The following is a 14,367-nucleotide window of genomic DNA, read 5'->3' on the forward strand; positions in this document are numbered from 1 at the left end:
CAAAATCTTTCGTTTAGCTTTTATCATCTACTTGAACTTATGATCGATTGATCGCTAAAAATAGACGCTATGATTAAATATACGTAACTATGACTGTTACTTTGAACTTCTAAATCAAAGGGAAATATTCTGTTGTTGAAAGTTGAGATGCAATTTTACAAGAAGTGAAAATAGATTCAACAATTTGTCCAATAGGATATCACATAATTTAAAACTCTACAAGATTTACATAAGTTATTTTCAATAGCAAACTTTACCGCTTATCATGCCAACGCTGTTAATTTTCTGATTACCCTATCAAAATTTAAAAATTTCAGCCCAGAAAGTCTTATCTCTTTAGTAATGTTTTTAATTTGGATTCAAGATAATCTAAGCAAATAAACTGGTCTGAAGTATGTGCAAAAACGAACAACTAAGTTTTTGTTAGACTGATTAATGAGGAAGTCACATTATTGTACAAAATTATGTTTAAAGTTGCATGGTCATATATCTGGAATTAATAAATCTTATGCTGCTGTTTCACTCAAGAATCTCACTACATTTACATATCATATTATATACTGTAACTCATGTATGGAGAAATAAGGAATTCCTTAACAAATAACAAAAAATCACATTCTAACTACTACCGTATGACTTATGAGTAAATACACATTTTGTGAAAACACGTGCATCTTAAATCTACAAACTGAAGGAATGCTAAGATCTTAACACAACGAGCTAATCACAACGTTACAAGTAAACAAATCCCAAATCTAAACAGTCACGTGGGTCTTTGTTCTTAACTCGTAAATATCAGGTTTCAATAACATTACAACTCCTTTTGTAGTCTTTTCAGAAGATTCAAACTTAAATTTGTTAACCCTCATTTCAGTAGGAAAAGTAACGAATTTAAGTGGCTAAAAAACAGTAATTATCTCTCAATTAGCATGTAATTATCTCCTTAATTAGCGTAACCCTTATACATGTTGTGTCGTACACAGTTCATTATCTTTTCCCGGGTAGTAGCGTTGGGCACGTGCAGCGCATTTGAAGAGAGCGCATTACGGGACTTAATACTGTCCTTCATTACCTGGTGATTAATTCGAAATTAACCAATTAATTTATTAAACCTGTATTGTTGAGTTTATAAGTTTGGTAATTAATTTACACTTAAAACCGATTTAATATTGACTTAATATTGGTTTTATCGTTGCTCATCTATATCTGAGCAACGATAAAATCAACATTAAATCAACATCTGTGAACTTATTTGGATTTCCCAGACCCAAGGAGATACCTCAATAAACTCATCATGACCAAGTTTGTTATCGTGATCTTCATCAAACACATCAAAAATAACATCCACCAGATCTTCATCAAACTCTGAACCAGTACTTGCTTTCACTGCCCGCTGGAAATCTTTCTTTGTCAGCGCCTTCTTCGTTATTGCGTACATTCTTATTGCTACCTGTAAAATATATCCCAGAGCTTAGAACAGTTTCATACAAATTAGCATTGTTAATTAGGGTTAGTAATGCTTAATTAGTAGGACTCCTCCGGGTTTGAAATTTAGAATCAGCAATGATGTGGTCCCATAATTTACATAATTTACATAATTTACATACCTCAAAATCAGGAAAGTCGTTAAGTAGGTTCATGAACTGACTAAATTGACTGAAGACTATTTTGTGTCTTTCCTCTTCTGGTCTCGCTTCCAACCTGTCTATGTACCTGTGACAAGAAGATAAAACAGCATTTTTCAGCCAGTACAATAAAGCCCCAATTTAAGGCGCCCCAATTTACCGCAAACATTTCCTTTCACAAAATTAGGAATAAATATGAAAATGTAAACAATCGAAACCCCCCATAACAGCATAAAGTGACAAACATCGTTATCAGTTAATTAATTAATTTATCAATTATCCTAACCTAGCTTTTTTGGTATCAGGTATACAGGTTCTTCTCAAAAGCAATCTCATGAACTCATCATCTGTGATAAAGTCCAGTCCGTCAGAATAAGCATCAAACTCAGCCTTTAAACATTGTCTCTGTACACAGTGTAGGAACTTGGAAAACTTTTCAAAGTCAACCTGGGTGATTTGAAGTTGTAATAGGATTGTTTAAGAGGTCATTAGGGCAGTAGGTGCTGATGGATTTTGTGATAATTATGAGCGATGGAGCATACTAATTACTAGAGGGGGGGGGGGGTGACATGTCCGCCAATGTCCGACTATGTCCTGTCCTTTTTGGATTCTATGAGACAACGGACGTTTTTTTGGGACATTAGCGGACATTGACGGACATTGGCGGACTCGGACGGAAAATTTCTGTCAATGTCCGCCAATATCCGCCTATGTCCTTTCTTGTCCTTTTTGGATTCTATGAGACAGGCTGAAATAGACGGACGTGTCACCCCCTCCCCCACTAGAGCAGATTAATTACCTTATCTAGCTTTGGAACATTATTATGTACCATTAAAGCTGTACTAAGATTAAATAACTGAAAACAGCCCTTATATTCAAGGCTTATAAACAATAGACATTATGTAATATGCTTATAAATCACTATAATATCCGATGTTCATAACATAATGTTTATAAACTATTAACAGCACAAACCTCCTGCTCCTGATCACTACCGAACAAGATGATCTGCATACTAGTAGTAGCGTTAACACAAGGGTCCACAACCCCGCCTCCAGACATCAAATTTTCCATACTCACGAACTCTTCTTTTGAGAGGGTGTTTGAGTTTGCTCTGTCAAGGATTCTGAAGTGTCGGTAGAACTGATCTATAGGCTTATCCAGTGCACCTGTACGAATTAGATAAATAATAAATAATGATAATAAGTAGAGGTGGAATTGAAACTGTTCGAGATCAAAAAGAGGATACATAGAAATTAGAAGCTCAACTCACAAGCGGGGACAACTTTATATTATCATGTCCTGGGTTAAGTCAAGGCTAGATATCTAGCCCACCCCCCACCCCCCCCCCCCCCCTGATGTGTGTTAAGTGAAGTTCTTGAGATTAAGTAGCTGATTGGAAGACTGCTCTAGAAAAACCAAAACGATTAAATTACTGTTTTTGTCTAGATCCAATACTATACTTTAATAGCACTCACTGAGTAGAAACAAGAATTCTGAATATGAGATTATATAATCTGATCTCCCCAAAAAGTATTCACTATCCAAATCCAACTGAAGAGCTTTTGAGAGAACGTTCTGGTATTCTTCTTCAGATAGGTTCCTCATTACGCTGTCAGGTTCCTCATTACGCTGTTCAATGCCCGAAACTGCTTTGACAAAGTCCTCTCCTGAAGTAAATATAAGTAAATAATGAAACTGAAATTGTACCGCTATTTGTTATTATTCATGTTGTTATGTTTTGCTCTTTTTCATGCCTGGGATTATTTAAAGTTACTCATAGTTGAAAAGCAATTTAATGTTAAAACACAAATAATAATGTAATATTGTATTTTTTATGCCAACATTTTTATAATACTTTGTTTAGCTTTATATGCTTTAATTTAAAAAAATCCAGTATAGACAGGTTCAAATGATCCCAATCCCCAGTATCTGTAGCCTCTCAAATAACCTGTCAAGAGTCTCACACACCCCATTGGCCATTACTAATTAGGGCCTTATAATTATATGTACGTATGATGAAATAGTTACTAGAATCACCAACAAATGTGATATGACCTACAATAAGTCACATTTGTTGCATGAAACGAAGTCACTAACTCAAATTTTGGGGGAAAAGAAGATGTTCAATATATCAAGGTACCCAGTATAGAGACCCGGTATTATAGAGGCCTGGTATAGAGAGACCCGGTATAGAGACCCGGTATTATAGAGACCCGGTATAGAGACCCAGTATTATAGAGGCCTGGTATAGAGAGACCTGGTATAAAGAGGTTTAACTGAAGTGTTAATTTTTTTAATTGACCACCTGTCATAAAAGGTTCATCATTGTAACACAGCGATGCATAAGACCTAAACTGTCTCCTTAACGCAGTGTTTTTGTAGAAATCTGAAATTAGGGTGATTAGTATCGGATAAAAATGTAATCATGACAGACTTACGCCTGAATTTTGAACAATGTAGTATTACCATGATTGCTGTGACAAACAAAACATTGCAAAGATGCTGCAAACCATCAAATTTTGAGCCATTTTACAGATCAACTGAGAGCTATAGAATTAAATGTCTTATTCTTTTCAATTGTATTCACTTTTATTCACTTGTATTGCCCTTTGGGCAAATACTACTGATGAAGATTGAAGATCAAGCTTAGTAATCTATACATTAAAATCAAACTTTACTGAAAATTGAAAATCATTGTACTGACTCACTGTCTTGTTTATCTTGTTTCTCTGGGATAGATTTTGCAGCAGCAGTGTAAAACAGCACACCTACAACAGATCCAGTACCAAGTTTTCTCAGTGAAATTCCCCTCGATACGGCTGCTGCTTTCCAATATTGAGATGAATGCCGTAAGAGGGCTAAGAAACGATGCCTGTACATCCCATCAAACAGACATTTCAGCTGCATTGCATCATAAATTGTTATTATCAATTAAAAGTTTTCATACTTATTAACCAGATTGGCCAGTTTGAGAGAATCTCTTCCACAGGAAAACTTAAAAGCTATTCCGCACACTGCACATATTGAAAAGATATTCTTGGCTCGTTCGTTATCTTAATTAAAACTTCAGCATATATGATGCATGTTTGTGAGACAATTAAAATTGAAGTGACCACTCAACTTTCAAGGATTCAAGATAAAAGCGTAGATCCAAGTATATTGAATGAACAAAAGATTGGATTTTGCAAAAAGCAAAGTCAACAAATTTGAACTCGTTGAGCATTTGAAAACATAGTTAAAAAGGGACTGTACTAGAACCTTCTGCCACAACCCATTTCAATGTGAGGAGTGACTTCTTTGTGTGATCAAAATTTGACCACAAGTGCAAGTGGTCCTTCACACTCCTCCAAAGAAAGGCAACCTTGTTTTACTAAAAGTTTTGTGATACTGTAGTCAGTTAAGCAAAAATTCAGTTAAACAAAAAATTTCAATTTTATGCCATTTATTACAGTGCAGTGGTATTTGGAATAAACCCTGTAGGGTTTGACATAATATCGTGGACTGTGGGTAGCTTCTCTGTAGTAGCTCCTAAGATGTACGATCAATTTTTCTCACTCTCTGGAATCTTTTAAAGCTCTTCTAAAAACTTTCCTATTTAGACTGTTCCTTCATGAACTTGTGAAACTTTACCGAAAAACTATTTAGGTCATATTTGGTGTAAGATCTTCAATTTTTTAACTATAACCTCCTTGAATATTTCGGAATGGCCACAACCCATTTCAATATTTGAGTTTCTCTAATTCCGTCACATCTTACAATACATTTCTAACAATGTGATCGTAAAGGATCAATTAAACCAATTCAGTACCAACATACCACGATGAACTATGTAGAAGATAAAAAGTATGTCACAAATAGATCCTACTTTTGAGGATAAAGAATAGAAACGATAGGAAATAGTATGAATGGGTACTCCACATGAGAATACATGAAAACATAGTTAGTAATCAAATTACACATCAAAAAGATAACCAAATAGAGTGAAAACGAGTTTTGAAATGCAACAATAACTTTAAAAAACTACTAAAGAATTCTTGTGAAAATAAGACAGTATTTGCTTTAGCGCTCGATTTTCATATAATACTACAGTGTAAATTTTCGAAAATATGCGCGGCGCGACTTAAATTTTGGTTCCATTTAAAATTAATTTTTTGGTCAGAATTATATTCGATATATTTTAATTAGTTGTTATTACAATATATATATGGAAAAAATTTCAAAATATAGTAATTAGCACCTAAGTACAAAAAATTAAATGCGCGCAAAAAGCTTAAATTTTGACAATTTGTTTGGATTTTTACCCAAAGAAATTTTGATATAATAGCTAATAGGCGGTGCGCCATCGACAGTAAGACGCGCGCGCTGACCATTGAATGGTTTTTTAGCTCTTATTTCGGCCAGCACATTATTTTGGAAACAATCGAAAAGTTATAATACTTCCCATATAACAAATTTGTTGAAATTTGGTCAGCTTACGTAAACACTTATGTTCTACTGAACCTAATTTAGTTTGAGCGATTTCGATGGTCAGAATTTGAGTTATCAACGAATTTATACCTATTTTGTCATTTTTAGACCTCTTAATCAAGGCCAATCTCTCCCAACTAAATTAGGTTCGGTAGTTAAGTATGATTGGAAGGTTCTGACAAATTTTCAGCATGATTCATATTCAGGAACCTGAGATATTTTGCACTGAATGCTTGCAAGCAAAAGAAGTTCAAAGCGTTAGTATTTTCATGGCGCGCGGGTGATTGTGCTTTTAACTGGCAACTTTTACTGCTCGCAAATATCGCTACAGCATAGTTGTGGGCCAATTCAACAATAGGTTTAACTGCTATTTTAAAATGCCCTAGCCTAAAATCATATCGTAGTAATGGTTTTGGACAGCTATAGGGTTTTAATTTCATGTTATCATACACGGCTTGAAGTTGAATTTCTTCCAGTACAGTTGTTAAATGTGTGAATGTGATTATAATACAAAAACTTAAAGTTAAAGGGACTAATACAATTGACAATGCATCGATTCGAAGCTGCAAATGAATTGTTAGTTGCTGTTATGCGTTGGACTCCTCTCGCATTTGCATTTTACTATTTACCATAATATTAACAGCCAGAGTTACTTATGTAAGGGGCCATCTCATTATTAATATTGATGCCGATGACGTCCGCCAAAATTGCAGATTTTAAGACTACCTACTGTCCGAATTTTGCATTTTGAAAGCCACTCCATTCCCGGGACGTCCAGCTACTTAATTTCATTTCGCGACATGATATGAAATATTTAGGAGGCAGTGCCAGTACCCAGTAAGAAAAGTTGTGAGTCTAGATTCTTGTGAGCAGCTGTGGGAGTCGACTTTACGTTCCAATGCAAGATACAGGGGTCTAATCTTAGAAATAGAGGGGGGTTGCTGCAAAAGGGTTGATAAAGGAAACCTTCGTTGGTTCCGGCAAAATTTCCGTGACTACTAGTACCAAGTTTCTCGCAGATACTATCCATGCCAGGTTTAGATCTCAGAACTATCACATTTGCCACGAGACACTGTAGTAAGTAATTCTACCGTTAATAACTCATCGTCATAGATTCTGTAAGCAGCTTAGAGATATCTCAGATTGGCCGACTCGACAAGTTTGTGACAATTTTAACACCGCCCGCGCGGCGTCAAAATTTGTTTGAAAAGATGTTAGCAATTTACTCTCTATGACGAATGACAAATTTATGTAGACCCTTTTCAAAGTGCGCTGATATTTTGCGCCAATTTTCAACGGGCGAGACCAGAGTCGAAACGAAATAATACAGAAATATACATTTATAAGTATTAGAAATTATAAAATATCAATCTCAGATCATTTGGACTGCTTCAGAAACACTCCGTACTTAGGAATTTCTATGCGGCATTCTACTTCAAATGTTTCGTTTGTGAAGGCCTCTGCAAGTTTCGTCTCTCTTTCGTCTCTCTTAGCGTCTCTCTTATTGTGAGTCCGGGTGGAGACAGGAGGAACCAGTTGGACAGGATATCTAAAATGGTTAAAGTTTAAGGTTATTGAATTAAATCTAAGGTTATACTTAAAATATCACCAACTTTAATTAGAAGTATTGGTAACATAAATAACACTGTCGAAGGGTAAGTAAAATGAACTGTCCAATATACAAAATCGCTTTTATTGTAAGAAAAACTAACCTTTTACCAGTGCAGAAGTATAGTAACACTGGGACTAGCTCATGTAAACTGGTTCTGAAATATAAAGATAATCAGTGTCATTTGTCTACAAATCGGTTCATTCACTGAATTACAATATTTAGTAGACTGGTTTATAATTATATGGGTGTATTTCAAACATTGAGTAAGACTTAGAAATATTAATAAAGCCCGTGTGAAGATGAGTTCTAATGAACAACATTTCTAAATTAAAACTATACTTCCTTTTTTTTGACTGAGTGATCTTGGTCTTTGGAGAGATTTCTCCAGACTGGCACTTGGATAGCCAAGACACATGAGCTTTGTTGACATGTCGGTTGTGGTTTTTTCTTTGAACAGACATTATACTAGGGGGGGGAATAGAGATTTTAAATAAACTAAATAATATTAAAACATGAAACTGTGGGCATGAAGGTAACCAATAAGTGTTGCGAAAATTACATAGATGCCCACTTTGACATATAGTTGTCAGAATTATGTACAGTTATTTACAGATTAAAAAGTGGTATCCGAAACAAAAGGGATGAATCTGACCAGAAAAAACATTTCTGAGCAAACTCTTAGAACATTTCAAGAACAAACTTTTAAAACAACATTTCCAACTGAAAATGTTTAAAACAACAATTCCAACTGAAAAATGGTAGTTGGATAAGGTAAATCAAAACATGAAACTGTGGGCATGAAGGTAACCGATAGAAAGTGTTGCGAAAATTACATAGATGCCCACTTTGACATATAGTTGTCAGAATTGTGTACAGTTATTTACAGATTAAAAAGTGGTATCCGAAACAAAAGGGATGAATCTGACCAGAAAAAACATTTCTGAGCAAACTCTTAGAACATTTTAAGAACAAACTTTTAAAACAACATTTCCAACTGAAAATGTTTAAAACAACAATTCCAACTGAAAAATGGTAGTTGGATAAGGTAAATCAAAACATGAAACTGTGGGCATGAAGGTAACCGATAGAAAGTGTTGCGAAAATTACATAGATGCCCACTTTGACATATAGTTGTCAGAATTGTGTACAGTTATTTACAGATTAAAAAGTGGTATCCGAAACAAAAGGGATGAATCTGACCAGAAAAAACATTTCTGAGCAAACTCTTAGAACATTTTAAGAACAAACTTTTAAAACAACATTTCCAACTGAAAATGTTTAAAACAACAATTCCAACTGAAAAATGGTAGTTGGATAAGGTAAATCAAAACATGAAACTGTGGGCATGAACTGTTACCATAAGCTTAAGAAACAGAAACGAAGCAGGAATCACAATTCCCCTTTTATCAAATTCTATTTCTGAAAGACAAGGATATCTATTAAGAGACTGCATATTCTGCTCAGTATTTTTTTGGCACACTCAGGCTGCTATTACCACAAATTCTTGATGCTGGCATATTCTTGAATTTATTCACACATTAAAACATAAAGGAGGCATTCATTTTAGAGAACATTCCAATTATAAGCATAGAGGATGTTTTTTTCAAGTGCTGATAAAATACTCTGGGTGTTACTGATTGTAAAGTTGATTTTGCTACCTCTGGCCTTACCTGCTTTTATGACAATTTCTGGAATGCATGGTATAATTTGAGCAGCAGGAACATGGTATTGGGGAGATTCTAGGTGAAAAGTATTGTTTGTATTCACTACCTTGGCCATAAATCGAACCTGAAAACAATGTGGATAGTCTCCATGAAAGACAGCTAATAGGGAGCAATCAGGGCAGTTTTTATTTTGATCAACAGATAGAATTTTTGCAGGGTACCATATTTCATCTTCATTTATGCAATATACTGCAACAAAACTTTGAGAATGGAGGGTATTAAAGAATGGATCATCAAATGATAGTTTTATGTGATCTGTTGAATCAATACTCCTGTGGGGATATTTTTTCATTTCATTATGTTTTGCAGTAGCCTTTTCTATGAAAATGGCAGGATCAATGATATTAAATCCTGTTGATTCACCAATTGGGTTGACCAATGTTTTCAAATTTTCAATACGTTCTTCAACTGGTAAATTATCATATTTCCTTGTTATTTTGTTCATTCTCTTTACATTGAAACGCGTTTGAGGAACTGAGTGATGGCCTATCACATGTTGTTGATACTTCAGTTCTAAATCAACTATTTTTTTAAGCACATCTAGGTTAGAATTTTGACTACACATCTTGTCAACTTCTTCAGGTGAAGTAAATGGACCACCATGGTCTTTGACAGCGTCTATTATATCAAGTTTTTTCTTAAGAACCTTATTTCGCAGCTCTGTTAAATGAGTTAGGTGCAATGATTTTTCAGACTTATGGACTAGCGCATCATTTGCAGTCAACAACTTTTTAAATTTTTGAGCTCCAGATTTTCTAGTTTCTTTCATTATTTCTCCCAATTCTTTAGCTGGTATTTTACCTTTAATACAATCACTGCCTAAAGGACTAGATTTAAAAGTTTGGCCTATTGATAAAGTTGCCATTGATGCCATAGGTGCACGTCTACTGTCTTGTCTTGTGATTCCAACACTATGTTCAGGAGGGAGAGATGTCGTTGCAGCTAAATCAATTATATATGGGTTTCTAGCTAACTCTTTTGCAACAACTGAGTCTTCCCCTATGTAGAATTCTTTGGCCTGTCTATCTATGACTATTAAATACTCTTCAGTTAACAGCTTAAGGGTCATTTTAACAATTTCAAAGTTTATGTCACATTCTGGGGAACTTATTTCCTCAAAGATGGAGATGAACATTTCACGATATTTCTTCTTTGAAATTATACAGAGTTGCTCAAATTCTTTTAGAAACTGCAGTCTATCTGGTTTTAAGTATGGGCTAGGATCTTCAGTAAGTGATTGTAAACTTTCAACGAACTTGGGAAAAAATCTAAGCAGCTCTGAGTGGCACAAATTTGAATGTCCATACTGAGTTTCAGAACCAACAGCAACTAAAAAGGGTGCTGTAACATGATAGAACAGTAATGTTATTGAACAAATACATTCTTTAAAAAACGGACACTGTATGTACAAGGAACAAGCCTTGTACATGTTGTTTCCAGCATAAACTCTCGTAATAAACTCCTTAACATTGCTAAAGCTGTATAAAAGAATAAAACACATTTCTTGAGAGAGACCAAATTTAGAACTGTCGGGGTTTTTAAAGAAATTCTTCTCACCATCTTCAGCTACAATTTCCAAAAAAGTTTGAAAATCATTAGTCATGGCCCAAGAATTATTTTTGGCACTATCACCTACAAATTTAAAAATTGCTCTGAGCATTGTTTCAATAGTGGAATTACTTACTTTATGAAATGATTGATTAAATGGACGAACCATTTGGTCACTAATTTGAAGAAACTTTTCAACATCAATCAGTACTTTAGTTACCCCAGTGTCCAGTGCTGGAACTATGTGCGCATTGCAGTGCAAGAAAATCATTGACCCATCTATTCCAAGCAGATGTATAAGTTCATTAATTTTCTCATTAACCGGTCTCATTTGTGATGCATCGTCAGTGACTTGAAATTTAAGCTTAGTTAGAAGATGCTTAAATGATTTTTGTATATCTTCTGCAGAGGCACTGTCAGCTGAGGCAGCAGCTGCCAATCTAAGAATTTCAATAACGCTGCGGAACGTTCCGGGTGCAGTTGTATCTACAACTTGCTTTACACCCAAGGTCATGTGCTTGAAACTTTTTTCCTTACTTACTGGATCCATTGATCCAGTCATAACACCGACAGTTATGGCTTTCCCCCTCTTTATTGAGAGGTGGTCGAATATTAGGGACGCTGCGTCACAATTTTTTATAGCAACAGCACTAGATTTTATAGCAGCTGGCCCCAGTACATTTTTTTCAAAACTTCTGGTGAAGCTCTTAGCAGGAAGAGTAAAATTGGAAATAGGTTTCTTGGCAGGCTTCTCAGACTTATTTTTGGTAGGTGGAAGAGCTTGTCTTAGTCTATTCTGGGGAGTAAAATTTCCAATATCCCACTTTTGACCAAAAACCGAGTTGGCTAATGCAAGGAACAAAGGCATGGTGTTTTCCAAAGATACACGTCCTATTTGACGGAGTAGTATAATACCCAAATGAATAGCTGGGTTAATATTTTTGATGGAATGTCGGACTTCAATTTGAGGAAACTGATGTTGATCAAAATTCTCATTAGTTTTTCTAATAACTGAGTCGAAGTTTGGGTCCTCAATTTGATTCTCGATTACTTCTAAATCATTCTGAATATCTTCTAATGACAACAATTTGTTCGTAAGATAGTCAATATTTTCATTGGAAGATTTCAATTTCCCAGTTAGATCCTTGTTATCTTTAACAACAGTATTTTGCATGACTACATGTTCTTGAAATTTCTCCTGCAATTCAAAATGACTTGCTTGCAAATTCTTTAAATCGTTGGCCAAAACCAAATTTTCGTTCTCTTTTTGTGTATATTTAATTAGCAGTAGACGATTTTGAAGTTTCAGAGACTTAATACGAGAGTTTTGTCTAATTACAGTAGACCTATGTGCCAGAGTATAGTTTTTAGAAGGCCTCAAAGTCAGAGCCGAGTTACCAATACAAAGAGGTTGAGTAAGTTTAGCTACCTTAGGGGGGCTGATACATTGAATACCTGGGGACAGAGATCGTTTTTTCACAACCCTAGTTCTAAGAATAATACGATGAACATTTTGCCCTGGCCGGATTGGAACTGGATTAGAGACTATGGCTTTTAAATCAAATGGAGTGTCACCAATAAATCGTCTGGATTCTTCAGACAAACATAATTGAAAGCTTTGACGTAGATGGTCCCAAATCAACTTAACATCCTTTCCTAGAATAGCTTGGCCAGTAATCAGTTCGCAAATGGAGGTGACATGAACAAGACTGAAATAAATACCAGGCTCACTTTTTTTCGAACAACCTGAATATCCCCCGAACTTAACACCAGTTCTACGATTCGAACAAGCCTTTCTACTGAAGTGGATCGACAATAAAGAATGCATGTGCAGATATGTAACTTCTGACGGTTTCAATAAACTTAGCTTGGAGTTAGGCTGAAAAAAATCTACAAGTTCTAGATCAGGCAAAATATTTCTAAATAGTTCGTACATTTCAAGGAACTTAGCATCTTCGGCACACAATGAAAGTGTAGGGGTGAGGGAACTACAGCTCATTATCACAGAGAAAAATCAGGCAACATTAAAATTAGGAACTAGGCTATGACCGTACAAATTATAATTAAACGTTGAAGGAAATGGAATTTTAGGAAACAAATTTTAAACGTCTGATATGATAGCGCTCGATTTGCGTCTCATAAAATTTTTTCAATTGGTCGGTTTAAATATTGCCTCCTAAAGCCGCGCGCTATAAAATGTGAGACCTAAATTATGTCCATTAATTATTTTAAAATATATATTGCAAATTTGGTACTGAAAAATTTGTCACAGTCTCACTAAAAAGATGGTGTAAAAATTTTTGAGATCCGAGCAAGTTTAATTTTAACGCGCACCACCTATAGCTAAATTTGAATGCCATCATGTGCGGCTGTGTTTAAGCTATATTTATTATTTATGCAAATTTTGCCGCGACATATCAACAAAGTTAACTTGCTCAAAATATCAACAAAAAAACATGGTATTTTGTTGTCATACGTTGTATGACCCGCCGCGCACGAAGTGCGCGGCTCCCCCTGTAGCGTCGAAGACGCTACAGTATAGTGAAGCGACCGTGGGGGTCACCACGTGATACAAGTATTTTGGCCTATTTTTGGCCCAAAAATCAGAAAATGCCTGTAAAAGCGTTTACTACTTAACTAGCGACCCCGGGTTATTTATATTTGTTCATAAACAGATTCGGCAGAATGACAGGGTGATCGCGCCGCCGGGTCGCGCCGGCCCAGTAAAATGTACTGCAAAGCAAAACACAATTAAAAGCAAACTCAGTTGTCAGTGGACAGTAAACGGAACGTAATTTCAATTCCGAAATATAAAATATGTCTGACTAATATAAAATTTGTCTGCGGACAGACGAAGGTCACAGTCGATTGCGTTGAAGATCATTTGCGAACTGCGAAGACTTTGCAGTGAACGGAAGGTAATTTACGAAAAATTTGTAGCGCGATGCATGCACTACTGACTACTGGGCCGCGTCGCGCATCAAATAATTCTTCTCGCAACCACAGTTCCGTAGATCGGCGAGATGCACTGCACTGGGCCTATTGCCTAACCGAGCTGGGAAGGATTGACATCGTGAATCAAACGAAAAATATGCATCATGTCTGACTGTGTCCAACAGCTGACGAAGTTCGAAGATCATTTGAAGAATGTCGATCAATCTCAAATTAACACTGATAACACATAACACATAGCATGACAAAAATTAAACTAAAAGTTCATTCATTTGCATTGATAAAATGTTGGAGTAATGTGTAATAAGCGTCGATAATTGATAATTCAATATGTGGACTCTACATTGTAAATTATGTGTTTTAGGTTCCAATGGTTTAAGACGATTGGGCTAAATAAAATATCTGCTTGCTTTCGCTCAGATCTTATATTATCTCA

The 14,367-nt window shown here is 35.4% G+C and overlaps 1 protein-coding gene across 1 annotated transcript; it reads right to left on the reverse strand.

The window, feature by feature from the left end:
• Nucleotides 1–77: 77 nt before the first annotated feature.
• Nucleotides 78–4,525, reverse strand: LOC134825484 (calcium uptake protein 2, mitochondrial-like). Its single transcript, XM_063837700.1, has 8 exons — nucleotides 4,337–4,525; nucleotides 3,934–4,014; nucleotides 3,104–3,295; nucleotides 2,601–2,794; nucleotides 1,912–2,072; nucleotides 1,608–1,713; nucleotides 1,280–1,450; nucleotides 78–1,072 (listed from the first exon to the last, which is right to left on the reverse strand). The coding sequence occupies exons 1-8, from the start codon at nucleotides 4,506–4,508 to the stop codon at nucleotides 944–946; spliced, it is 1,206 nt and encodes a 401-aa protein (XP_063693770.1). The 5' UTR covers nucleotides 4,509–4,525; the 3' UTR covers nucleotides 78–943.
• Nucleotides 4,526–14,367: the final 9,842 nt, after the last annotated feature.

Source organism: Bolinopsis microptera, chromosome 13 (genome assembly GCF_026151205.1).
Source record: "Bolinopsis microptera isolate Bmic1 chromosome 13, MBARI_Bmic_1.0, whole genome shotgun sequence".
NCBI classification, from domain to species: domain Eukaryota; kingdom Metazoa; phylum Ctenophora; class Tentaculata; order Lobata; family Bolinopsidae; genus Bolinopsis; species Bolinopsis microptera.

Coding starts and splice junctions, on each gene's coding strand:
- LOC134825484 (XM_063837700.1), bottom strand. CDS start 4,508: ATGTACAGGCATCGTTTCTTAGCCCTCTTACGGCATTCATCTCAATAT. Junction 1,714..1,911: donor CCTGATACCAAAAAAGCTAG/GTTAGGATAATT, acceptor TTCTTGTCACAG/GTACATAGACAGGTTGGAAG. Junction 1,073..1,279: donor GTCATGATGAGTTTATTGAG/GTATCTCCTTGG, acceptor ATTAATCACCAG/GTAATGAAGGACAGTATTAA.